The sequence below is a fragment of the Lissotriton vulgaris genome, chromosome 2_1, assembly GCF_964263255.1.
Source record: "Lissotriton vulgaris chromosome 2_1, aLisVul1.2, whole genome shotgun sequence".
Classification (NCBI taxonomy): Eukaryota; Metazoa; Chordata; class Amphibia; order Caudata; family Salamandridae; genus Lissotriton; species Lissotriton vulgaris.
Genome location: NC_141687.1, coordinates 1987628900 through 1987656024, shown reverse-complemented (window position 1 = coordinate 1987656024; position 27125 = coordinate 1987628900). Strand labels below are relative to the sequence as shown.

The 27125-nt window shown below is 49.3% G+C and overlaps 1 protein-coding gene across 2 annotated transcripts in view; it reads left to right on the top strand.

Annotated features, from left to right (window-relative positions):
- TUBGCP4 (tubulin gamma complex component 4) overlaps positions 1 to 27125 on the top strand; it is a 378854-nt gene that overhangs the window by 120280 nt on the left and 231449 nt on the right. For both annotated transcript variants that reach the window (XM_086958209.1, XM_086958210.1), the window contains exon 5: positions 18843 to 18899. In XM_086958209.1, coding sequence (XP_086814335.1) covers positions 18843 to 18899 — 57 coding nt within the window. The remainder of the gene's footprint in view (positions 1 to 18842; positions 18900 to 27125) is intronic.

Below are 27125 nucleotides of genomic sequence, written 5' to 3'. Positions count from 1 at the left end.
ACACTGGTCCTCTCTAATGTCTGTACGTCCAATGTGGGGAGTCGAAGTACGGTCTTTGGGAGGTGCAGTTTTAGGGACGTTCATCTGATGGTTTCCCCGGTATTGGTCTCGTCCCAGAGTCACCCCTTGCAGTTGAGCCATCATCACCCTCTCCTTTAAATCTTTCTTCTTTCTCTCTGTTGTTCTATCGTTTTCGTTTTTCTGATGTTCATAATATTGGGCCATCTGGAGGATAGCTGTAGGTTTGGAGGCTGCCCAACTACTTTCGCTGGCCTGCAGTTTCTGCGAGACCTCCGGTGATAAGCCCTTAACGTAATTCTGGACGAACAGATGGTGTCCGGTTGCAGTGGTCAGGTCCTGGCCGCTGTAATCGGAGAACACCGTTTCAAACCGGGAGAAGTATTCCGATACATCCTCCTGAGGTTTCTGGCGACAAGCCGTTACTATCGACCAGTCCACTTTCTTTTCTGGGATCAGGGTTTTTAATTTCTGTACGATTTTATCCGGGAGGTCTAAAATGGCTTTCAAAGGCTTTTGTCCGGGTTCTCGTTGTCTGTCTATGCCATCGAGTTGTGACCAGTTATGTCCAAACAGCTCAGAGTGGTCGACTTTCCGGATTTGCTTCCACACATCAGCTGGTAGACATAACCCGAAAAACAAGTCGATGTCAGCCAGAGTCATAATCGTCGATCCTAGGGCTGTACCCAACTCAGTATAGAAGGCAGTGGGGTTTTTACGTAGGTCAGGCAGAGATTTCCGGAAGGTCAGAATTTCTTGCCGGTCCCATGGTTGGTAGACCCAATTGTACACTACTCGTCCCTTTGCATCTTTGTTGTTTGCGTCATCGTGAGTCCCTTCACCTCGTGGAGGAACCCAGTAAGGGGCAGCCTCTCGTATCGGCATCATGGTGTTAGATCGTTCAGTTTGTGGTTCGGTTGTTACGGATGTTGTGGATTCGATTTTCGGCTTTTGTTCAGTGAGGTGGCGGAAAACCTCAAGCGTACGCGTAAGGAGGTCCGTCACATCACTCTCACTCTCATCCCCGATATCGACCTTCCGGTACAGAGTCGTTAGGCTCTGGGGACCTTTTTCTTGATATCGGTCCTCGTATGCGTTTAAGACGTGGTAACACAGTTGTACAGTAAAGTGTCGTCTGTGACTCCCTGTATAAGAATTAAACACATCCGTGACGGACTCTTCATCTTCCCTCTTCTCTACCAGTATCTTTGCTATCTTGTCGACCCCTGCTCGTTCATGTTTGCTTAGTCTATATGTTCTTGCAGGGCCAACCCTTCGGGCTTCTGGGTCGCCCAGCGTTGTCGTTTGCGTAGCATCTAATACAAGGAGTTCAGCCGGCACAGAGGCCATGGGGGCTGAAGCCGTGGTGCTACTCTCGCTTGTACCTGGGGGTAGTGGGTGCTGGGCTAAGGGTTGGGAAGGGGCATATGGAGGGGGCATGTGGATGATCGGAGGACCTAGCAGCAGATCATCGTTGGTTCGCTGTTTCGAGTGTAATTCAGGGTAGAGCGTGGAGGGTGTTCTAACCAGACACTGGCTTGATGTTTCTATTTCTAGCTTCTGTTTGGTATCCTCTCTTTCTTTTATCTCTTTCTCTAGTTTCTGGGCCGCTAGGTGGGCTGCTTTCCGCAGCTCTTTTCCCAACCTACTCTCAGTTCTCTTTTTACGTTGTTCGGCTTCTTTTCGCCACATGCCGAAGCTGTCAAGCATAGTGGGCGTCGTCTTGTTTTTACCAAGGGCTGTTTCTAGTGCGTTTATTTTATCGTCTTCAAAGGATCCTACCAGTGGCCACTGACTTTCTCGATCCTTTTTCGTATATTTATGCCACAGGTGGCTATAGGCTATAGCAATTAATCCATGCTTCATGAACATGTCCTTATTAGGGGTGCCTTCCAGCGGAGCCGGATGGTTCATCTCTAATAAGCGGTCCGGGCTAAACAGGCTACTAACCAGTGGGGAGAAGACAGGCATGACGGATCACAATGGGATAATAGTCAGCACTACCTATCTTATCACTGCGTGCAAAGACTAGACAGAATATTTCTATTCTACGTTGTTTGCACGTAGTGAATATCTCATGAACCAATCTTGAGCAATCAATGTTAGGTCAAAAATAAAAAATCAATATGGTCAATGGGGAGAATAAGTAGGCTCGCAAAGGTTCGCGTCACCTACCCTTTCACTATCTGCAAAGAGTGGACCTATTCTTCCCTTTTTGCAGACAGAGAATCTCCAGAAAACAATCTATAACAGTTAATCAATGGGGGGGAGGGGCAATTGTTCAGTGGGGGAGAAAGATAGGTCCGACGGGTGCGTACCTATCCTTCGCTGTTTATAAAGGGAGAGCCTGTTGTTTCTCCGTTTGCAGACAGTGAATCTCCAAATAAATTAACAAAAAGTAATACTAGTATTTTCTCATCAATTATCAATCACTTTCAATTATCAATCACTTTCGCAATTCGTCGTGTTTACACGACCTTACCCGGACCGCATGAACAGTTTCTTGTCTTCCGAATCCAGCGCCCGATCGTCCTCTTCTCTTCGTACTTCTCGTGGCACTCCTGATGGTTCCCAGTCAGGACCGCAGATCACTCGAGAGAGGTCTGTTCGGAACCAGTGAAGTTCGGATGATCGGCTGTCAGACGAGGGTCTATCGGACAGGGTACCTTCCGATCGTTGCAGTCGTTCACTCTGTCGTCAGGACCTCTCCCACTGGATCCACGAGTCGCTGATGGGCCCCACTTTTGGGACGCCAATTGTTAAAAAGGGTTTCAAAGACAACCAGTAACCAAAGACCCTTTTATGTTGCCCGGCGGTATCGCCTCTATGACCCACCAATGTTAATCAATGAAGAAGCAGGCGCTGGAGACTGGAAGGCAGGAAACGAGGATTTTATTCTCTCCGGAGGAGAACACATCAATTCAGACAGCAAGTATCGTCACGAGGTGCTCTAACCACATCTCTGAGGCCTGGCCTCTTATACTAGGTTTTATGACCTTTATTGCACGTAACACATTCTCGCAACATTTTTATATTTGAAAGAACATCCTCGGAATCTCCCCTTCAGGCCCGTTCCCACATACATTTACAGTTGAATTCCCCACCCCGGTCACAACAGGTGATGGTTGTCGCGCAGCAGGGCATTCCGCCGATTCACGGAATGCATGGGGTTGATCGGATCTCATAGGGTGGGGGCTTTGATCGGCTCGAGGGTCTTTTGATGGGGAGGGGAAGCTTCCTACTGTACGGGGTAATAAACAGTATCCGCAGGGCCAGGTGGCGGCCTGGGAACAAGGAAGACAAACGAGGACACAGGAAAAGGGGGTTTGCATCAAAAGGGTCTGAGACCATGAAAGGAATGAAGGGAGGTGTCGCGCTGGGAACAGGATGGGGTTCTGCGGTGAAGCTGCGCTGAAGAGGGGTTTATGACCCAAGGCATGAGAGAGCGGGGGGGTTGTCAGCGTGCGGGGGGATGCTTGCGAAGTTAAGAGAGAGAGAGAGAGACGCGCTGGCTATCAGCGAGGGGCAGGGAGGCCATGGTGCTCAAAATGGCTGCCGCTTACGCGCACGAATGGGCTCGAAAGAGGCAAGATGGCGCCGATAATGTTGACGTTTGCAGTCTAATCTTTAACACGGTGGTCCGGTTGCCTCTGCTCTGGCTTTCAGTTCTAGTTCTTTGAGGCTGCGCTCGTGCTCCAGCTGGAGTTTCCGGCCTTCGTGCTCCCTCTGGAGATTCTTCTCCTCCAGCTCCCCTTGGAGCCTCATTTGCTCGACTGCCAGCTTTTTCTCTGCAAGTTTGAGTTCGCCCTCCAATTTGAGGCGCGCCAGTTCCAGTTCATGGCTTCGGTCACGTTCTCGGTCGGCCATCTCTTCCGACGACCGATCTCTCCCAGTTGCTGGGCTCCGGGTTGGTTGCTGGTTTCTTTCACCGGCCGGTGTACTGGGTTCGGTCTGTGGTCTCCCTCCCTCGTTGTCTTCGGTCGGGGGAAGGGATGCTCCGGACTCTACCCAAGCGGTTAGCGCTTTCTGGAAATCTTCCTTAGTACTTAGTCTGGTACTCGTGATACTCAGTTCTCTGCAGAACTGCTTTAGCGCTCTATGGGTGTAGTCTTCCAAGAGGTCTTTATCGAATGTCGTCTTCTCACCAGATTATGTGGACGTCATTATTGCTCTTCCTTTCTCGTGCATTTGCTGCGTGTGGGTTCACGTAGTGTGTCAGTGGTACGATCTTCAGACGTAGGTTCGAATCACGTCGCTGCCACCAATGTTGGAAGGCGGTGACCCCGGGGGTCAAGATGACTCTCTTAACCACCCGAGACCTCCTCTCCCACAATTCCTGCAGAGTCTTATCGAGGGGAAGTCCCCACCGGGGAGGACTTGATCGTACACACTGTCGACACACCACACCTACGAACGGACACCACACCGTGAATCTTTATCAAGTATGAACTTTATCAAAGTAAAAGTAAGGAGCAATACACAGCGACCGAGGGATCGCGAAAGTCTCGTAACAAGGGAACAGGGAAGCGGGACAGTCTTAGAGGGCCAGTTGGCACACCACGCACCCTGCGCACAGTTCTCAATCCTCGAACTGGGGGGTACGGGGGCTGGCGATGGTACTTGCTGTCCTACTCACTTCTGTTCCAGATGGTCGTGAGGGTAGCGTCGATGGTCCAGCCGGACCAGAGGGTTATTCAAGCCGCGACGCAGTGCTTGGTCAGGAGTACTCCGTAGTACTCGTAGGCAGGTAGAGCGGCGACAGCGTCCGCAGGGCTCAGGATGATAGCAAGAGTCTCTCGTTCTCAAGAGTGGGCCGCGACGAGGTCAGCAGGGCTCCGATGGTTCAGGTCTTACTCTTCGAGAGGGAGCCGCGACAGCGTCAGCAGGGCTCGGTGGTTCAGTTCCGTAGCTTCGAGGATGAGCCGCGACGACGTCAGCAGGGCTCGGTGGGTCAGAGTCTGTTCTCCTCAAGGTCAGCCGCGATCAGATCAGCAGGGCTTTCTTGTCCAAGATACAACTGCCGGCTAGATGGGAGGCAGGCTGTCTTTTAGTCCAGGAGCCCTTTGATGTCCGGACCCTCAGAGGCAGGAGGTCCGAGGGCCAGGCGTCCGATTGTCTGGGCGGCTGGGTCTTTGATGCTTTTGGACCATGCGTCCAGGGGATCCCAGACGCTCATCAAGGTCTGGAGCCAGCTCGCTAGGAGGCAAAGGGTGCGATCGAAACCAGCCCCCCAGGGATGGTCCAGAGGTGTGAGGGAGGCCAGATCCTCAGGAGGGGGCCGGTGGTGTGATGGAAGCCTTGGTTTCGGGTACTTGGTGAGTCGTTCACCCCCCGGGCGGGTCTGGGCGCGCCGGACTCGCACGCCTTGCTGCAGCCAGGAGCGGCCAGAGGCTGCCGAAAGGGAAGAAGGCAGCCGGCTGGCCGGAGTGGCCGAACATGAAGTCTGATGGTCACGTGCACGGGTGCAGGCACGCGGTCTGGAGGTCATCTCAGGTCCGGGGTAGGAGTCTCATGTATAGTTCTGGGTGGACGGGAATCAGTTCCGTCCGTCGTTCTGGGGTTGTGGGGATCAGCGAGGGCCACGCCACGAGGCCGGGTCCAACAATGGTGAATCATTTGGCTGGTGTGTTGAACGTACGTGTGGACCGTCTCAGTCGGAAGTTCTCCGCCGACCACAAGTGCAGCCTTCATCCGGAGGTAGTTCATCACGTATTCCGGATATGGGGGACTCCTCGGTGGACCTGTTTGCCACTATCGAGATTGCGCATTGCTGGTAATTCTGCAGTCCCCAGTTTCCGATGCAGGGGGCGTTGGGGGATGCGTATCAGTTGAGTTGGAGCTCACAACTCCTTTATGCATTTCCTCCCATACCCTTGATTCCTCTGGTTCTGAGAAAGATTCGTCAAGACCAGGCCCAAGTAATTTTGATCGCCCCGGATTGGCCAAGAAGGGTGTGGTACACAGATCTTCTTCACCTCTCATCGCACCCTGCACCTTCATGCCTGGAGATGGACCGGGGCAGCCTGAGTTCCTTCTCTCTCCCACCACGTCAGGAGGATGTTATTTTATCAGACAGGCGACACTCCACCAAGTCCATTTACTCCTACAGATGGTCAAGATTTGTTAAATGGTGTGGAAAGAGATCTATTGACCCTTTAAAGGTCCACTTGTTGAGTGTTCTTCAGTTTGCTCTTTCCTTGGCTCAGCAGGGTTGTGCTGTGGCCACGGTTAAGGGCTATTTGTCAGCCTTATCAACTTTTCTGTGTCTAACTGATCAGCCATCTTTATTTAAGTCTCCTATTGTTTTGAGATTTATCAAATGTGGAAAAAGGCAGGGCTAAGACCTTTTTCAAGATTTGCCCGGCGCTAACCGCCCTTGTACCATTCAAATTACCAAGCAATGAGGCAGGCGCCGGAGACCAGAAGGCAGGAAACAGAAGTTTTATTCCGACGGAGCAGAACACATCAGATCGGACAACAAGGTATCGTCTCGAGGTGCTCTAACAGCCTCTCTGAGGCCTGGCCTCTTATACACTGGTTTATGGCATGTGACCTTTCTTTATTACAATCATAACATTGTGAAGCAAGGAAAAAGACATCCCCATAATCCTCGTGTCAATCCCAACCCCATATACCTTCACAATAGAGGTCCTCAACCTGCTGGTAAGAGGAGGGGGTCATCACGCAGCTGAGTGTTTCGCCAAGTCTTAGGATGTGTGCGCCTGATCATATCCCAGGGGGTGGGGAGGCCCTGATCAACAGTGTGTCCTCTGAAGAGGGGCGATTTCATACAATGAGGGGCAGTAAATGGTATCTCCCGGCTTAGGCAATGGCCTCGGACCTGTGTGGACAGTCGGACATGGGGTAAGAGGTCATCAAAGGAGTGGTATTCATGCCGCGTGGACAATCCAGTGCGGAGGGAAGGTTTTATCAACCGAGGGGCATTCATGGGGGGAGAGGAGGTGCTGGTCAGGCGCTGGCGTGACTCCCAAGGACAGGGTCATGCAGAAGGGTTACGCTCATGAGGGGGAGGGAGGGGGAGCCAGGGTGCGCGGAGGATGCTTGCTGGGTCAGAGGGGCGTGCCGGCGATCGATCGTGGACAGGGAGACCATGATACCTAAAATGGCTGCCGTGCACGTCGTACGTGGGAGACAAGCTGGCGCAGATGATGTTTAGATCGCAAACTAAAATTCCACAGTCCTCCCTTTTAACATGTCTCGCCAACTTGTCAGTTTGGATTTATCCCCATAAGGCCACGTATCTCTACTTCATAGAGAGGACTCATGTGCTCATTTCGGAAGTCCAAAGTCTTTGGGCACATACAGTTAGAAACAAGGCCGCACAAAGATGGCAGACATTGGATACCTAAGCAACACCCACATAATATTACAACAGGTATCAGTATGAAGGAAAACAACCTCCAACCCCAGTTCCTCAAAGTGTCCCAAAACCAGCTTCCAAGCGACCATCCTTCTTGTTCTTGGTGAACCTCTGAGGAAAGTCTGTGGAGGTGTTCAATTGCCTTGTAGACGGAAGGCGAGTTGTCAGGCACGTAGGTGCAGCAGCTAGATCCGATGATGCGGCATGCTCCCCCTCGGTCGGCTAGGACCACGTCTAGGACAAGGCGGTTCTGAAGGGTCACAAGGCGGACCGCCTGAAGCTCCGCCGTGTTGTTAGCGAGGATGCCAGCCGTGATGTTGATTGTCGTTTCTACTGTCTGGGTCAGGTGTCGGATAGCGCGGCTGTTTGCCATTGGGCCCCACAGAGGAACAAGTCCCTTTGCCGCATCCAGGAACTGAGCTCCAGTGGAGTCGGCTTGTTCCATGTCATCTGCACGCCTCTGCCGGTGATGGTTAGCAGGGGCTACATACGTGGGGGGGAGGATGAAGGCAATGTAGCAGATACCTTTCCAACCTTTCGGGAGCCAGGTGTAAGCTTTGGTGCCGCATACAAAGTACATGTTTGGAAAAGCAACAAAAGAAGGGGGGTCAACTGAGTTCAATGTTCTGGTGATCCGGCAGGAACTGCGACCCACCAGCTGCGTTCCCTGGCCTTCGAGACACACAAGACCTGTGACATTGATGACTGAAAGAGCCACGGTCAGAGTGGCGGTAGCTTGTTTCTGCAGATGAGAGAACGTGGATCTAGCCGGATTGTGGAGCACCTGTACTTCAACACGTTCTTTGGCTGGAATGTCTTTAAGGAAGGTGGCGCCGGTGAGCGCAGGACACAAGGCAGCAGAGGTCTTTTCGGTTTTGTTCAGCCAGAAATCAGAGTAGAAGTGTGACACTGTCTGGCCGGAGGTGGCGTTGTCCTTGTGGCTCTCTTGCATGAGGATCAACCAGGCGAGGCAGGAGCCGTGAACTGAGAAAGGAGAAGGGATGAAGGGGATGGAGTGTCCAGTGGCATGCGGGAGCAACCCGCAGATCCAGCAGTTCGTGGCATTTGCAGCAAGGTTGTGTTGGTGCAGCAGTTGCACGAAGGAATTGTTCCAGAATTCCCTGCGCCTTTCTCGCAGCTGAGGCGACAGAGGGATTAGGTGATGCTCTTTCAGGGGTGTTGGTTGTGCAGTAAGTAGCAATGTCTCATGAGCCGGTGTGCTTCCCTCCAGAATCCAGAAGGAGGTCATGAGGAGGAGGCAGAAGAGGAAGGCAATAAAAAGGGCGATTGTCTTTGATTTGTGCAAATTGTCAGTCTTTGGGTTTCTATAGTGGGTATTTCCTGTTGCTTCCATCATCTTTTTATCTGGCGCTTCCATCATCTTCTTATCTGGCGCTTCCATCACCTTCAAGGGGCTCGGTAGTGGGCAGAACCACAGACTTCGTTTAGCTTCTCTCCCGGCAACCCTTGGTTGTGCTTAGGTCACCGTTCTGAGATTCAACTTAGTCCGTGGCCTACTTAGCCGAAGCTCCCTCCTTTCGACGCAGGAAATACCCTTCTTTGGATGGCACAGTGGGATCAGAGAATTTTGCAAGTTCAAGTGCCCCAGTATCGGGATAACAGTTCAATGTCGGTCGGTCCTTGTTCAGGAGCTCTTCTTGGGTGTTGACGCTTTCTGTCGTGGCCAAATTCGCAGAGACCTTCCGGCAATGATGTGCGTGCAGCCAGTGCTTCTTCCCCTCCACTCGAAGCGCCGTTCGTGTGGTGATCAGCACTTGCCAGGGGCCCGTCCACCGGGGTTCCAGACTCTTGGTCCGCTGGAAATTTCGTATTAGCACGAAATCTCCCGGTTGGATGTCGTGGCCGGGGCCCCTGGAAGCATCGGGGATGGCCTGCTGCACCTGTTGATGAATGACAGACAACGTTTTAGTTAATTTGCACAAATAATCAGACAGTAGGACGTCCGGGACGTCATGAATGGAGGTCGGCTTGGGTGCGGTCCAGAGGTTCATCGGTCGCCCAAATACAACCTCGTAGGGGGTCAAATGATGCTTGGTGGGAGTGGAGCGCATCGATAGCAGGGCCAGAGGGAGAGCGTCTGGCCATCTAAGTCCGGTGGTTGCCACTATTTTTGACAATTTCAGCTTCAGCGTGGCATTATGGCGTTCCACCAGGCCGGCGGATTGGGGGTGGAAGACTGCATGGAATCTCTGTTTCACCCCCAACCCCTTTAGGATTAGTTGGATAACCTCAGCTATGAAGTGGGGGCCATTGTCGCTCCATAAAATTCGACAAAGGCCATAGCGAGGGAAGAATTCTTTCAGTAGTACTTTGGCAGTGGTCATGGCAGTGTTGTCACGGGTTGGATAGGCCTCTACCCATTTGCTGAAGGCACATACGATGACTAGTACATACTTCAAGCTTTGGCATCTCTCTAGTTGGATGTAGTCCATCTGAAGGACCTCAAAGGGGTGATTGGGGGTCCCAAACCCTCCCCGGGGTACCACAGTTCCCTTCCCGGGGTTGTGTTGCAGACAGATGAGGCACTGCTGGACTAGGCGTCTGGCTGAGTCGGGGATTTTGTCGTTGTGCCAGACTGTGGAAATGAGTTCGATCATGGGTGCAGATCCTATGTGTGCGGGGGAATGAGCCATAGTCAGTATGGGGATCAGGTATGAGTCAGGCAGTAACCATTTGTCTGCTTCTTTTGTTCGCCAGCAGCCCTCATCATCCTTCAAACCCACCCTTGCCCACTTAGTCAGTTCATGGGGGGTGCTGGCCGACTGGATGTCTCTGATCATTTCCCTTGCGTCAGTCCATTTCTCTGCTTGTGACCTGGTCACATATATGCGTGTCACCGCCCTATTCTCAGCTGTTGTTCGTGCAGTGATGTCGGCTAGTGCATTCCCTTGTCCGACTAAGTCTGTCACCTTCTTGTGTGCCTGGCATTTGATCACTGCTAGCCGTGTGGGGAGGAGAACAGCTTCAATCAGGGCAGAAACCAAATCTCCGTGAAGGATGGGGGTGCCGTGGGACGTCAGGAATCCCCTTTCCCTCCACAGGAGTCCAAAATGGTGGACCACCCCGAAGGCATACTGGCTGTCTGTATACACGTTCGTGGTGGTCCCTGTGGCTATGATGCATGCTCGCGTGAGGGCTATCAGCTCTGCCGCCTGGGCAGACCGTTGTGTGATGCAGGCTGTTTCAACTACTGTTCGGGCTGTAGTTACTGCGTAGGCAGCTGAAGTGGTGCCATCTGGGAGTTTGATGCATGAGCCGTCTACCCATAGCTCTCCATCGGGGTCAGTGAAAGCAGTGTCTCGGAGGTCAATTCTACTCCTAGTTTGTTCGTCCGTGAGGGTCACGCAGTCGTGTATGGGAGGAACGTCAGGGTCATTTTCAGGCAGGGGCAGTAATGTGGCAGGATTCAAAGTCGTGCATCTCTTTAGTGTGATGTGGGGCGCAAGCAGCGTCAGTTCATACCCTGTCAGTCGTGCGCTAGTCAAATGTTGAGTCTTGGTTTGGTTCAGAAGGGTGTCGACTGCATGGGGTACTAACACGGTGAGGGAGTCTGAAAGTACGATTCCCTCACTCTGACGGATAGAGACAGCAGCGGCAGCTACTGCTCGAAGGCAGGCAGGTAAAGCTCTGGCTACAGGATCAAGAGTGGCGGAGAAGTAGGCACAAGGGCGCTGCTTAGGACCAATTGACTGAGTTAGGACAGACAATGCACACCCCTCCCTTTCGTGAGTGAAGAGGGAGAAAGGTTTGGAGTAAACCGGGGTTCCTAGGACGGGTGCTGAGCAGAGCGCATCCCGTAATTCCTCAAAGGAGGCTTGACACTCAGTGGTCCAAGGAAGCGGGAAGGGGACATCTTTGGTCAACAGGGCAAGTAGTGGTTTCACAATGAGGCTGTAATTGGGTAACCACTGTCTGCAAAAAGAAGTTAGACCAACCAAAGAGCGGACTTGCTTTTGTGTTTTTGGGATGGGGGTGTCTAGGATGGTTTGGATTCGGTCGGGTGTAAGTTTCCTTCCTTCTTTGGACAGGAGATGGCCTAGGTATGTCACTTGTGGCTGGCAGAACTGTAATTTCTTTTTGGAAACTTTATGGCCATTCTCTGCAAGAAAGTGTAGGAGTTGGACAGAGGCTGTGGTGGCGAGGGGGGTGGTGTCTGCAGCCAAAAGGATATCATCAACATACTGGATCAACACCACTCCATCTGGTAGCTGGAAGGCATCCAGCTGTCTTTTGAGGGCCTGGCTGTAAATGCTCGGGCTTTCAGTGTACCCCTGGGGAGCTCTACAGAATTGGTACGAGCGGGTTTTTAAGGTGAAGCTGAAGAGGTAACGGCTGTCTGGATGGATGGGGATAGAGAAAAACGCATTCTTAAGGTCGATAACAGTGAAGGTGGTGGCAGTGGGCGGGATGAGGGTCAGAATGGTGGTGATGTCTGAGACCACGGGGTATTGGGGTACAACCACTTTGTTAATCTCTCGCAGGTCGATGATGAAGCGATACGCTTTCTCATCTCCTTCACCTTGTTTCTTAACAATAGGTAGGATCGGGCTGTTGCAGACGTTGCTAACTACTTCTTCAACCACTCCTGCATTTACCAGAGACTGAATGATCGCTACCAGTGCCTTCTCGCACTCGGGGGATATCCGATATTGTGGGAGTCTCGGGAGCATAGCGTCCTGTTTTACAGTTATATGAATAGGGTCAATCATCATTCGTCCCACATCAGAGTCATTTTTGGCCCATAGGTACGGGGGCAGGGTGTCAAGTAAAGACAGGTCAGTGTCAGTTATGGAGCACATGTGTCGTGCAGGGCAAGATTTGGGTGTGTCCGGATTGTCGTACAGGATGACTCGGATTCCATCCGGGGAACATCTAATGGTGGCTCGAAAATGTTTCAGTAAGTCGATACCCATAATGGCGTCAGGGGAGTTGGAGGAGAGCAGAAATGTCGTGTCAGTGGTGTTGCTTTCTAGGTCGAAGGTGATAGGTACGGACAGGGGGTTAGTGGAGGGCGTCCCATCGAAACCTATCGATGTAATGTGTGAGCCAGACAAGGGTGCCCTTGGAATCAGTCGTTTCGATAACACACTACGTGTCGCCCCAGTGTCTACCAAAAATGGAGACTCTGTACCCAGGACCTTAGCGGTGACGTAAGGACCTTGCTGGTCAACACAGAGCTCGACTGGATCCCTCCCTTGCCCCTGGCAGTCCTATGCAAAGTCGGGGGTATTTTCACCTTCGGACAGCTGATATTGGTTCTGCCGAGGACGGTCAAATGTGTTCAATCTCCCTGATCTGTCATTGTTGGTGTCGTTAGTGTGCCCTCGTCCTTGTACTCTATTTCTCGGCCCTCCTGCCACATCCCTGGAGTCCCTATTTCTATTCATCTCTAGCAGAACCGGACACTGGGATTTCCAATGGCCGAACCCTTTGCAGAAGGCGCATTGGTCATTGCTAATGTCTCTACGTCCAGTGTGGGGTGTTGGGGTGTGATCTTTAGGAGGTATATTTCTGGGGGTGGTCGATTGGTAGTTCCCCCTGTTGGGTTCCCGTCCGACCGCTATACCTTGTATCTGGGCTATCATCACTCTTTCTTTCAAATCTTTCTTCTTTTTCTCGGATGCCCTATCATTCTCATTCTTCTGGTGCTCGTAATACTGAGCCATCTGAAGGATAGCTGCGGGTTTGGAGGCCCCCCAACTACTCTCACTCGTCTGCAGCTTTTGGGAGACCTCTTGTGATAGGCCCTTTACATAATTTTGTACGAACAGGTGTTGTCCGGTTGCGGTGGTCATGTCTTGGCCACTGTAGTCGGAGAACACTGTCTCGAATCGGGAGAAGTATTCTGACACGTCTTCCTGGGGTTTCTGTCGACAGGCCGTGACTATCGACCAGTCTACCTTTCTTTCTGGGATCAGCGTCTTTAACTTCTGAACTAGTTTGTCTGGAAGTTCTAGTATGTCCTTTACTGGTTTCCTTCCTGGCTCTCGCTGTCTATCTAGTTTACCGAGTTGGTCCCAGGTATGCCCAAACAGATCCGCGTGGTCAGCCTTCCGGATTTGCTTCCACACGTCAGCTGGCAGGCATAACCCGAAGAACAAGTCAATGTCCGCTAAAGTCATTATCGTTGAACCCAAGGCTGTGCCTAATTCGGTATAAAATGCTGTCGGGTTCTTTCTTAAATCGGGCAGAGTTTGTTTAAAGGTTAGGATATCTTGTCGGTCCCATGGCTGGTAAACCCAATTGTACACAACTCTCCCTTTTGCATCCGCATCATTAATATCATCGCTTGTTCCCTGGCCACGTGGTGGGATCCAATAAGGGGCCGCCTCTCTGATGGGCATCATAGTATTGGCTACTTCTACTGAGGTCGTTTCAGGGACTGTAACCTTGGTTTCTGGTTTTTGCTCCATGAGGTGGCGGAAGACCTCAAGCATCTGCATGAAGAGCTCCGTCGCCTCACATTCAGTCCCATCTCCAACATCAATCTTCCTATACAGCTTTGTTAGTTTAGCGGGGCCCTTACTCTGATACCTATCTTCATATGCGTTCAGGGTGTGGTAGCTGAATCGCAAAATGAAATGCCGTCTGTGGCTGTCGGCATGTGAATTATATATGCTCATTGTGTATTCTTCGCTTTCCCTTCGTTCTACTAAAGTTTTTGCTATTTTGTCGATCCCATCCCGCTCATCTTTGCTCAACCTATTTGGTCTGGCTGGTGGTTGTTTGCTAGCCTCAGGGTTGTCTGACGATGTTGTTAATGTGGCTGGTGCAGAGGCCGTGACGGCTGGTGCACTAGCACTAAGGTCACTTTCGCTCGCACTCGGGGCTTGCAAACTTTGTTGGCAGGGGGCATATGGAGGGGGCATGTAGATGATTGGGGGACCTAGTAGTAACTCATCGTTCGCCCGTTGTTTGGAGGGCACTTCAGGGTAGAGCGCAGAGGGGGTCCTAACAGGACATTGACCTGTCGACCCTGGTTCGTGGTTTTGTGTAGCTTTCTTTCTTTCTTTTATTTCTTCTTCTAGTTGCTTGGCGGCTAGGTGGGCTGCCTTTCGTAATTTTTTCCCTATTTTTGCCTCTTCTCTTTTCTTTCGTTGTTCCGTTTCCTTGCGCCACATGCCAATACTGTCGAGCATAGTGGGCGTGGTCTTATTTTTCTGAAGCGCTATTTCTAATGCTTTTATTTTATGATCGTCAAAGGAACCTATCAGTGGCCACTGACTTTCAGGGTTCTTCTTTGTATATTTATGCCATAACTTAGTATAAGCTATAGCGACTAGTCCATGCTTAGTGAACATGTCCTTATTAGGGGTGCCCTCCAGTGGAGCTGGATGGTTCATCTCTAATAAGCGGTCCGGGCTGTACAGGCTACCAACCAGTGGGGAGAAGATAGGCATGACGGGTTACAACGGGGACAAAGGTCTGCACTACCTATCTTATCACGGCGGACAAAGACTAGACAGAATTTTCTATTCTACGTTGTTTGTAGGCCGTGAATACCTCAAAAAGAACCAATACCGAACACTTAATGTACGGTCAATCAAACAATCAGTGGGGAGAATAAGTGGGTACGGTACCCACCCTTTCTCTACCTGCAAAGAGAGACCTTGTTCTTCCCTGTTTGCAGACAAAGAATCTCCAGACAATAATCCCCGAACGACAGTTCGGGAAAACAGTGGGGGAGGAAGATAGGCACGACGGATTACAATGGGGACAAAAGTCTGCGTTACCTATCCTTCACTGTTTGCAAAGAGAGAGCCTGTTGTTTTCTCCGTTTGCAGACGGTGAATCTCCAGAGGGTTCAACAAAGCGTAATACTAGTATTATCCAAACAAAACAATTATTCCTCAGTTCGTCGTGTTTACACGACCTTACCCGGACCGCATGGACGGTTTCCTGTCTTCTGAATCCAGCGCCTGATCGTCCTCTCTTCTCCGTGTGGCACTCCTGATGGTTCCCAGTCAGGACCGTAGATCACTCGAGAGAGGTCTGTTCGGAACTAGTGAAGGTCGGATGATCGCCTGTCAGACGAGGGTCTATCGGACACGAGCTCTTCCCGATCGTTGCAGTCGTTCACTCTGTCGTCGGGACCTCTCCCACTGGATCCACGTGTCGCTGATGGGCCCCACGCTTTGGGACGCCAATTGTGGAAAAAGGCAGGGCTAAGACCTTTTTCAAGATTTGCCCGGCGCTAACCGCCCTTGTACCATTCAAATTACCAAGCAATGAGGCAGGCGCCGGAGACCAGAAGGCAGGAAACAGAAGTTTTATTCCGACGGAGCAGAACACATCAGATCGGACAACAAGGTATCGTCTCGAGGTGCTCTAACAGCCTCTCTGAGGCCTGGCCTCTTATACACTGGCTTATGGCATGTGACCTTTCTTTATTACAATCATAACATTGTGAAGCAAGGAAAAAGACATCCCCATAATCCTCGTGTCAATCCCACCCCCATATACCTTCACAATAGAGGTCCTCAACCTGCTGATAAGAGGAGGGGGTCATCACGCAGCTGAGTGTTTCGCCAAGTCTTAGGATGTGTGCGCCTGATCATATCCCAGGGGGTGGGGAGGCCCTGATCAACAGTGTGTCCTTTGAAGAGGGGCGATTTCATACAATGAGGGGCAGTAAATGGTATCTCCCGGCTTAGGCAATGGCCTCGGACCTGTGTGGACAGTCGGACATGGGGTAAGAGGTCATCAAAGGAGTGGTATTCATGCCGCGTGGACAATCCAGTGCGGAGGGAAGGTTTTATCAACAGAGGGGCATTCATGGGGGGGAGAGGAGGTGCTGGTCAGGCGCTGGCGTGACTCCCAAGGACAGGGTCATGCAGAAGGGTTACGCTCATGAGGGGGAGGGAGGGGGAGCCAGGGTGCGCGGAGGATGCTTGCTGGGTCAGAGGGGCGTGCCGGCGATCGATCGTGGACAGGGAGACCATGATACCTAAAATGGCTGCCGTGCACGTCGTACGTGGGAGACAAGCTGGCGCAGATGATGTTTAGATCGCAAACTAAAATTCCACACAAAGGCCTTACCAATAGGTTTCCTCCTACTCTCTTTGTTATGCCCCAATGGTATCTTAATCTTGTTTTGACTTTTTTGATGGGTTCCCCATTTGAACTCCTTCATAGCTGTCTTTTGAGGCTTTTGTCTTTTAAACGGTCTTTCTGGTAGCCATTACCTCAGCAAAGAATGTGAGTGAGCTTCAAGCTCTTAGTTCAAAACCCCCGTTTTTGGCCATACATGCTGAAAGGATGGTTCTCAGGACCAGGGCTGCTTTTCTGTCGAAGGTAGTTTCTCCCTTTCATTAGGGGCAGCCCAGAACTCTCCCTGTGTTTTATCCTCCCCCTCACTCTTCCATGGAGGAGGAGAGACTTCATCGCCTGAACCCTAAAAGAGCGGTGAGCTTTTATTTGGACAGGACAAAGGACTTACGTTTGGACGATTAGCACTTTGTGGACTACGTTTGACGCTCAAAGGGCAAAGCGGTGCACAAGCGCACTCTATCCAGGTGGATCATCTTGTGCATCAAGATCTGCTACGTCCTTGCTGGCAAGGAACCACCTGAGGTTATTAGAGCTCATTCTACTAGGGCTAAGTCTTCCACCTCTGCTTTAGCCGGTGGTGTTCCTGTGTTGGACATTTGTAAGGCAGTGACCTGGGCCTCCTTCCACTCCTTCACAAAGCATTATTGCGTGGATTCCGAAGTGAGGAGGGGGGCCGTTTTGCGCGCTCTGTCTTGCAGGAATTTTTGGTATAAGAAAGGTGGACACCCTCCTTCCTGGAGTGGGACTGCTGTGGGTATCTATTTATAAGGTGAAGAATCCACAGCCAGATGTATCCATCAGAAGAACAAGTTACTTACCTTCGGGAACGCTTTTTCTGGTGGATGCAATATCTGCCTGTGGATTCCTCACTGACCCACCTGCCTCCCTGTTGTCCACCTTTGTATACCTTAAAGGATGCCTTATTTGGCTTGTTGTTTTACATTGTATCTTCTTTCTGTCTAGTACGTTTATATGAAAAGTTGATGTTCTTTAGCTTTCCGTTTAGATTGTGCTGTGTATATTGGTTCAAATGTTGTGTATACTTTGAATCTGTTATCGGTGCACCTGTTCGCCTCGGAGGCAGAGAAAAAATGGGTGGAACTGACGTCATCACGCCACCGAGGCTATCTTATGGCTCCGGTGACATAATGCGGGGTCGCAAGCAGAGCCGACGTCCTCATCGGTGTGGAGAGATAGTAAAAGATTTTTCGGAATGCTGGCGCAGGGGATATTCATAAGGTGAGGAATCCACAGACAGATACTGTATCCACCAGAAAAAGCGTTATCGAAGGGAAGTAACTTGTTCTTCTCCTTTGGAGGTTGGTTGTAGTAGTAAAAGCAAATTACTCCTGCAGCTTCGTGAATTGTGCACTCTAGCCCCCTCGGTTGCAGTGCAAGAAACAGTCAAGTTTATGGTAAGCTTAAATAGTAACTCTTCCATGCCCATGGCTCGGAATCGGTTAGGATACCTCCTTTTCTTCTTGTAATAGAATGGATAAAGTATAGCTTTGTCACAGTTTTGCGTTAATCTGTTTAGAATGGCAAGGGTTTAAGAATAAAAACACAAAGTTACTGTATCTGTATGTTGTCATACTGTACTTTTCATCATGAAGCAAATACTTTGTGGTAATGTGCCTAATGATGCAGTACAATGCCAGAGCTCCAGTTTGCAACACTATCCAATGCCACGTTCTTCCTACTGTTTCTTCTCACGTGTTGAACTGCATCTCCTGGTCTCCAAGATACTTTAATCTTATCATCTTTCTCCACTCCCCTACAACAACCCTCCTCTTACTTGCCCCGCTGCTCCTATGGCCCCCCACACACTCATAGTGGGCTTTGACTCTCCTGGCTGGCATCAAGATGGCTTCTTCTGGCAGTGCCAGGAAGTGTGGTTACATTAAAAGAATTATTTCTTATGCACTGTGTTGTGTTCTTTATTTAAAGTCATTCAACAAAATCCAAGTGATGAGTATACTGTTAACAGATCTTGCAACAATGAAGTAGCCTGTCAAGTATTGCGCACCTAGATCCTCATTACAAGTTGCTCGTTATAATCCCTGTAATTTACCTTTATCTGAGGTTTGTTAATTTCATAGGTTATACTATTTTTTGGGAAATGACTTGCGATAATCTGATTTACCATGCCAATTCCCACATGTTTTCCCCTAGTAGTCTACCTGGAGATGTGCCCTGCTAGTGGCTGGTGCAATCTTCTAGTGGAATGCCACTCACCAGCAATTTTACCGCTATAGCTACTTATTTTATGAGATGCAAACCACTGAATGATATGGCAAGTTATAGACTCTATAGATGATTTGATTTGCTTACTAATTATTGTATATACATATTTTGTATTGCTATATTTTAGTTCCATCTGCTCTTCCCCTCTGTGATGGTTGTTGTGGACCAGATTAAAAGTCAAAAGGTAAGTTTTAAACACAAGTGCTCCTATTTGCAACATAGTTGTTTCCACTTGAAAATCCTCGTTCTTAGCCACCCGGGCTACACGTGATCAATAACATAACTTTGTTCGTCTAACAGTTGTTGCATTTCTGAGATTCACTCACAACCTAGCGCACCTCAACACGCATTAAATCCTGTGCATTCCAGTACCGTACTGCACCCAGTTAACACACCCTCATTCAGATGTATCACAGTCCCTCTCCCACACAGCCCTACTTGTAACCCAATGTATGTGAATACGAAAGGCAGCCCATGCAAGATGGAGTCATAGAGCCCGTGTTGTGTGAAATTGCCTAGCTTTAAAGCCCATGATCTTCAAACAAACATGGGCCGGCGTACGGTACACTCACTGAATTTAAGAGCGTTTGAAATTGATTCTTGCTTACTTACTCCTCAGAAACGTTCTGGTAAACTGATGAATCCAAGAGGAACATTCCAAACCCATGCATCTCCATTTCCTGGCATCGGACTGAGGCACTCCTTGCTAGCACAAAGCACGTCAGAGAAGCAACAGTGCAATGATTCCTTGCAACACAGTGCATCAGAGACACTATCTTGGAAAGCAGTGCTTCTGAAACAGTAGCTCAAGAAACATTTGTTTAACATCTCTTTAAAGAACCCTAACTTTGATCATAAGCTGGCACCGTTGTCTTTTTATAGTGGCTGTCCTCCTCATGGCGTGCCCCTCCCCCCCACTTCGCTTTGTCCTTCCCCCTTTCTCCTTTGGTTCACTGATTTCCATTGCCTATGCCCAATAGAGCCTTGCCAACACCCAAACTTGATTGAGCTCCATCTAATTGCACCTAATCTAATTTTTTTGCTCTTGCAGACAGAATTTGGAAGGAGGCATTATTATCCTTACTGTTGTGCACTGTAGCATTCTGTCTGCCATGAAAATAAACAAATATTTTTAAAAAATCACTTGCTGTCACGGCCGCTGTCTGTCGTCTCTCCTCTGATTCTTTTCCTGACTCCGAGTCCCTGAAGCAGAACGCACACAGGCTCCTCTAAGCCAATCACATTGCTGCTGTCACCAGTATGACCGCAGTGTCGTGATTGGTCTGAGCAACATGGTTCGGCGCTCAGACAGGTACTGGGAGCCTGGCGTGTTCTTCACCCAGGCTGTACAATACAGACCAGTGGAAAACATGCTAAGTGTGCGTGACTGTTTGGCCGGCACAAGACGGCCGGCCAAACCGTCATACACACTTATTGTGCACAGACAACTCCTCCTCCTTGTGACACCAGCCCACCCCGCCCTAACCCCGTAGCTACGAAAAATAAAATGGTAATAAAGTTATCATTTTATTTTTCCCTTTCCCACAGCTCTGAGAGCAGTGGAGCAACACTCCTCCTCACCTCACTAGTGGAGGAGCCGCCTCTGTGCAGTAGCGGCTGGTAGGGAATGGGGTGTGGTAGGCAAGGGGGAGTTCGGGGTTAAAATAGTTTCTTTTCAAAAACACCTCTTTTCTGCCGCAGACTGTCCTCTGTCATCCCTCCTCCGCTTCTCTTCCTGACTCTGAGTCTTGGAAGCAGAAAGCACACAGGCTCCCCTAAGCCGACAAGGAAACTGCTGTCACCAACATGACGATTTACAAAAAGGGGGTGGTGATGAACAGAGTGTCTGAGTTAAACAGACCACTCTTACCCAGTCCAAAGATCAGGGCTTGATCCATCACCGTTATTTATCTCACTGCCCCATCCCAGCTCAGACAGCAGCATTGTGATTGGTCTGAGGGCCGTGATTTGACCTTGACCCAGTATGCTGCAGTCTGGGGGCACTGCCATATAGTGTGAAAAAAGGTTCCCACCTCACCACAGTCTCTCAAGCAAAAATGGTGCGTGGCCCTCACTATAGTGTGGAGGGTAACCCTGGTATAGTATACACAATGCAGTATCTTTGGTTGCACTAAACGGAGTCTTGCAGGTATGGCCACTTCCCTTGAGGATGACTGTGCCTTCTGCCAGTCCCCCATCGTCGATATCACCCAAGTCAGTGGACCATTTGCTCCTAAATGTACGCATCGGGTCTGGCATGTTATTGATTAATTTACTATAAGTGAATGAGGTTGCTTTTTTGGGCATTTGTTTAGTCAGCAGCCTGTCTTCTAAAGGGGTGGCCTCTGGTATATCGGTGCCAGGCAGGAAAACTTAGCCTAGTGCATGTCTAATCTGCATGCATCGAAACCTCTCGGTGGGCGCCAGCTCATATTGGATCCTAAGCTTTCCAAATGACACCATTTCACCCTTTTTCCATAATCCCCCACCGTGGAGATACCTATCAAGTCCCATGCTCGGAACCCCTTGCTGTTACGAAGTCATCCCAGCTGCCGTGCCAACCAGATGGAATAATTTGGGTGATAACACCTTTGCATTTAAGACGTACCTGCGCTGCATACCATATGCCAATCGTTTGTGCCGTCGGTTCTATGAGGGATGAAGTTCTACCCTTATCATATAGTGCGCGAAGGACTCCTGCTTCTCCCAGCCACTGTCTATCTGCCTGAAACGCTGGTTTCGTCTGAGGTGAGTGTAACCATTGATTAAGTATCTTCAACAGGGCTGCCCAGTAATATAACTGAATATCTGGAAGAGCTATGCCGCTGTCGTACCAGCCCCTTAGTAGCTTTCCCGGTGCTATGCGTGCCGGTTTGTTTCCCCAGAGCAGGCCAGAGACAACCGCCTCTAATCTTCTTTAAATACTTTAGTGGTACAGGAAACGGGGTGTTCTCTAAAACAGAGGGAGCGTCATCATCTAAAAAAGGGCTGTTTTGCCCAGCAGGGTCCGCGGCAGATTACGCCAGTGTTCCACATCGCACCGAAACGGCTCAAGGGGGGTATCAGATTTTTCTGGAGAAAGTCCTCCGACCTGGGTGTCATCCAGATACCCAAATATTTAAAGGAGTCCCCCGTGATTTTGAGTGGGTGGTCCGCTAGGAGCAGTGGGGGCGGGCCTCGCAGGATAAATAAAATTGATTTGGACCAATTGATGGTGTATCCTGACGCCCAACCGGAGATTTCACAAATATTCAAAAGTTGTAAAATAGAGCGTCTAGGAGAAGTCGGGTATAGTAGCACATCATCCGCAAATAAAGAGCTGCGGTCTTCCCAGGTCATTGTCCATTTAAGTCCCCGAATCATAGGGTCCCATCGGATCCATGCTACCAATGGCTCCAGCACCAGGGCAAATGGCAATGAAGACAGCGGACAGCCCTGGCGTGTGCCTCGTGTGAGTGGGAAGTCTCTGGAGATATGCCCATTCGCCACCACGTGCGCCAGAGGGTGCGAGTACAACAAGTGCACCCAAGCACAAAATGTGGGGCCGAAGCCCAGATGTCAGAGGACCTCAAATAAATATGGCCATTCCACCATGTCGAATGCCATCCGAGCATCGAGAGAGAGGATAGTTGCAGGTTCTTGAAGATATGGCATGCGCGCTAGCACTGCCTGTAACCTTCGAAGGTTACGTGCAGTGCTCCTGTTGGGCATAAACCCGGACTGGTCCGGGTGACTTCGGGTCTCGAGGTGCGGGGTTAGGTTTATGGCGATCAGTTTGGCAAGAATCTTAGCTTCAGCGTTAAGTATCGGTCGGTATGAGGAACAGTCGTCAGGGGGTTTACCTGGCTTCAGGACTGTTATTATGGTAGCCTTTCGTTGATCGCGTGGTAGCACCCCTGCTTTCAAACTTTCCGAGAACGTTTTTAAGACATGTGGGGCAGTTAGATCAGATGTTCGTTTATAAATTTCAATGGATATTCCATTGGGCCCCACAGCATTCCCAGACTGCAGGGAGTAGATGGCGGCTTGTAGCTCCTCAATCGTGAGGTCGGCCTCCAGCGAGAGAGCCACCTCTGCTGACAGAGCAGGCATTTTGATATCTTTGAAGTCTGAGCCTCTTCTGTCGTCATGTAAGAGCCTGAAGTGTAACCCTGCTCAAAGTACCCGGCCAGTGTATCCACTATGTCCTGCGGAGTGATCACTATACTGCCCGACGGAGTATGCAGCTGTGCTATCGTTCTCTGTGCTCTTTCCTTCCTGTCCAGCCATGCTAAAAGCTTGCCTGCCTGGTACCCCACCTTGTATACCTTGTAACTGGTAGCCTGCAGCTGCCTCCTAACCAGTTCACATTGGTGTTCCCTAAGCTTGCTTTGTTTAAGGCGTAAGGCTTGTGCTGTCGCTGGAGAGGGATTTTCAGCATGTCGAGCATTAACCTAGGTCAGGTCAGTTCCTAAGGTATCTAACTCATCCTGTGCTGCAGGTCTATGGCCTGCTATGGAGGCAATGGCCTGCCCCCTCACCTCAGTTTTGTACGCTTCCCACAATATACTGGGGGATTGCACTGAGGACACGTTCTCTTGGAAGAAATTATTTGTAACTGCAGTAATGTCTTTACGTATCCTGGGGACTTGTAAATATCCCAGATAGATGGGGAAAATGCGCCTTCGCGCCTTAGAGTGTATTGCGTAAGTCAGAGAGACAGGTGAGTGGTCTGAGATGCCATGGGGACGAATCTCTGTGTCAGTCAAATTGGGCAGGCTGTCAGCGGAAAGCAAGAAGTAGTCTATATAGGAGAGGCTGTTGTGCACCCCTGATTGGAAAGTGTAGTGCCATGTGGTGGGATGTTTATACCTCTATGCGTCCGTGAGACCCAGGGCATCAAGAAATCCCTTCATACAGCCCTTAACATCTATCCTGGGGGGGTAACAGTCCCAAGTGCCATCTAACACTGCATTAAAATCGCCCCCCAGAAGCAGCTCTCCCTCCGGTAACCTCAGTATAAATGTGCTAAGCGCCGGGTAGGCCACAGCCTGGAGGGCGGGGGAGATGTACTCCGATACAATTTTAAGGCGCCTCCCTTCCCACTGACATGATATGGCTGCAAACCGCCTCTGGTCATCCGTCCAAGTGTGATGCACAATAAATGGGAATTGTTTACGCACTAAAATGCCCACACCCCTAGAGCCTGACGAAAACTCAGAGTGTACAGCCATTTTGTATCCTTAGCGATCCATGGCCCTACACGCCGAGCCCACCAAGTGTGTCTCCTGCAACAAGGCCACCGCTGGCGCATTTCGCCTCAAATACTGCAACACCAAGCCCCTTTTTATCATATCGCCCTGACCATGCACATTCCAGGTGAGTAATGACAAGGGAGTCACCGGGGTCATCGGGGGTCACCAGAACCAACCTCAGGGTGTGCCGACATTGTCCCTAAAGCCATAGATCGTGTAATATGTCAAACAATCCCCTAATGCAGTGTTACCAAAAAACTGTAACAGGTATACATTTTGACATTCTTTGCCCTATCCATAAAAACAACGAACCATAAACCAACTCTCATAATCCAACCCTCCCTCCCACCCTCCTCCCTGCTCGACAGATTTACAACTACCCGCCACCCCAACAAAGCAGAGTGCTTAATACCCTTTCCCAGTTCTAAAACAAAGGGGGTCAAGAGAAAATTACACCCGCCCCCACCCTGAGAACTTCATAGACCCATTGTCCCTCCCAAGTTTCGTCAATATAGCCAGAGGAAGATATCCGTCAAAAGCGCCCAGCATTATCATCATGGCAGGCTATACCCACATTTTATATCCAAAAGTACCTGATTCAGGGCAGACAAGAATGTCAGCACTTTATGCATGTTCGTAATAAACAGTTCGAAGATACCAGCGATGAAAGTGTCCAGAGACAATGAAGCATGGACGTCTTCATGGTACTTCAGACTTCTTCATCATTCAACATTTTGTACCCTATCGAAGACTTGTCCTCACTCTTGTTCCATGTCCGCCTGTTGGTCGTTGCTTAGTGCGTCACGGTGTCCTGTACGACCAGTTCGTGTGACCTTTCGCCAGCCATCCAGCCAGTCTTGCACCTCTTCAGGCGTAGAGAAGAGCCACGCCATACCCACTTCCACTTCCACTCGCAATTTGGCAGGAAACAGCATAGAGTACTTTATTTCACGTTCCCCGAGAACCTTCTTAACGTCGAGAAATCCTCTGCGTTGTTTTGTGACTGCTGCAGTGTAGTCTGGAAAAATCGTGATAGTGTCATTGTCTATCCGGATCGGAGGAACATTGTTTTGGGATATGTCTAAGAATATATAGATATATACATCACACCTATATTACCTACTGGGTGTCGCCAGTAGGTAGTTATATTTAGGACCTAGTTTCCATAGGCAGAGCAATTTTTGTTTCGCCAATAACTTTGGCGCCGCTTGACGAATCATCTCAAAATTTTTAAATCTTACTTTAGTCGGTTCAGGTGCTGTGTTGAAAGTTTCAGGGTGATCTGTCAAGCGAGGGCTAAGAGGAAAGAGGAAAACATGATCTTCCCATAAGGATTTTGAAAACGACTACAGCCCAAACCGCTGGGCAGTATTAGTCCAGAAAGCGTGCTTTGTGTGATTTTATGCAAGTCTGTTCAGTAGTTTTAGAGATAGTTAAGGTTAAAAATATAGCTATCTGGGCTCACGGATCCTTGCAGTGGATTTGCAGATTCACAGTACCTGTGCTAAAATTTGATTGGCTGCCAACACTTAAACCCGGAAATTTTGGCGGCCATCTTTTGACTCTACTTGAAGCAGAATCTTATAAAAAAGGGGGCAGTGTAAGAATTCTTTGACCCCCCCAGATATTGTGGGGGTGTCCCACAGGGACCCAGCCATGGATAAAATTCAATTTTGCTGCAAATTCGCAGGTGGCTCTTAAATATCTTTTACAATTCACTTTAAAAAATCAAAGGTTACAGGGTCATTATAGTTAGGATATACATTTATTTTTTTAAACGTAGACAACTCACTGAAAAAAACAAAGGTTACAGGGATGTTCTAGTTAGGCTCGGATTTCACTTGTACACACCATACAGCTACTCGTACAACCAGTCACTCACCTATACAGCCACTAACACAGCCATACACTCTGCCCTACACACCCACTTATTCACCTACTCAGTCACTCACACACCGACTCACCCATACAGCCTCTCAACACAGCCACTCACTCCTCCTTACAAGCACTCACACACTCGCTCACTCACACACCCACACAATCATTTACATACTAATTCACATATCCATAACAGCACTCTCACGTCCGCTCACTCACCCATACAGCCTTTCACGCAGACACTCACTCTCCAATACAGCCACTCACACTTGAACTCACTAAACTAATTCATAAACTCTTAGAAAATACTGAGCTTATCTATAACGTTCCTTTAACTTTTATTTTTTTCATTGAAAATCTATAAAAAGGCTTTATAATTAAGTGTGAAATACGTAAATTCTCTTTATAAATGCATGCATGTTAAAGGCATATGTGTGGTAAAATGTTGTGTTGTAAAGGTATATGCGATGTAAATTGCTTATCTGATAATAGCGTGCATGATTCCATCATACATCACCTCTCAGATCATCAGTGGACCTGATTCTGCACTTTTGATGACCAGACATTAGTGAGTAATGGCAAAACATTTGTATTGTATTGTAATTGCATTTATATAGCGCTTACTATCCCTGACGACGCGTTGGAGCACTTTTTCGATGAGTAACACGCTGTTCCGGAAAACTTAAAGGATTAGTGGTGAATCAGTATAGTGAAGTATGAAAGTAATTTGAGCAGTGTATATGTTAGTTTGTAATTTGGATTGAAAAGGATAGTGGCGGTAAAAGGTTTGCATTTATATAGTGCTTGTTCTCCATGATGAGGTGTTGAAGTGCTTTTTCGATGTGTAGCATGCTACTCCGGAACCCATAAAGGATTAGTGGTGAATTAGTATAGTGAAATTAATTTGAGCAGTGGACTTGTTAGCCTATTATTTGGATTGAAAAGGAATAGTGGAGGGATAGAAGAGAGAGGGGTCTAGAATGTTTTCTTTATTTTTATTTTTGTTGGAGTCCATAGCAGTATGAGGGGTTTGGGATGAGTAAAGGGGAGGTGGAGGGGGAAGAGTCAGTGGGAAGGGTTTAGAAAGGCTTGTTTGGGAGATCTGAATCATGCAACAGGTATAAGATGATGCAAGAAGGGGTAGAGGAGGGAAGAGTCTAGAAAGGGTTATTTTGGGTTTCGTAGTAGTGGTATGGGGTTTGGGATGAATGAGAGAGTGGAGATAGAGAATATATTGATAAGGTGAGGAATAGGTTAGTGCATTGGATATCCTGAATTAGTAGCAAAGTACTAAATAT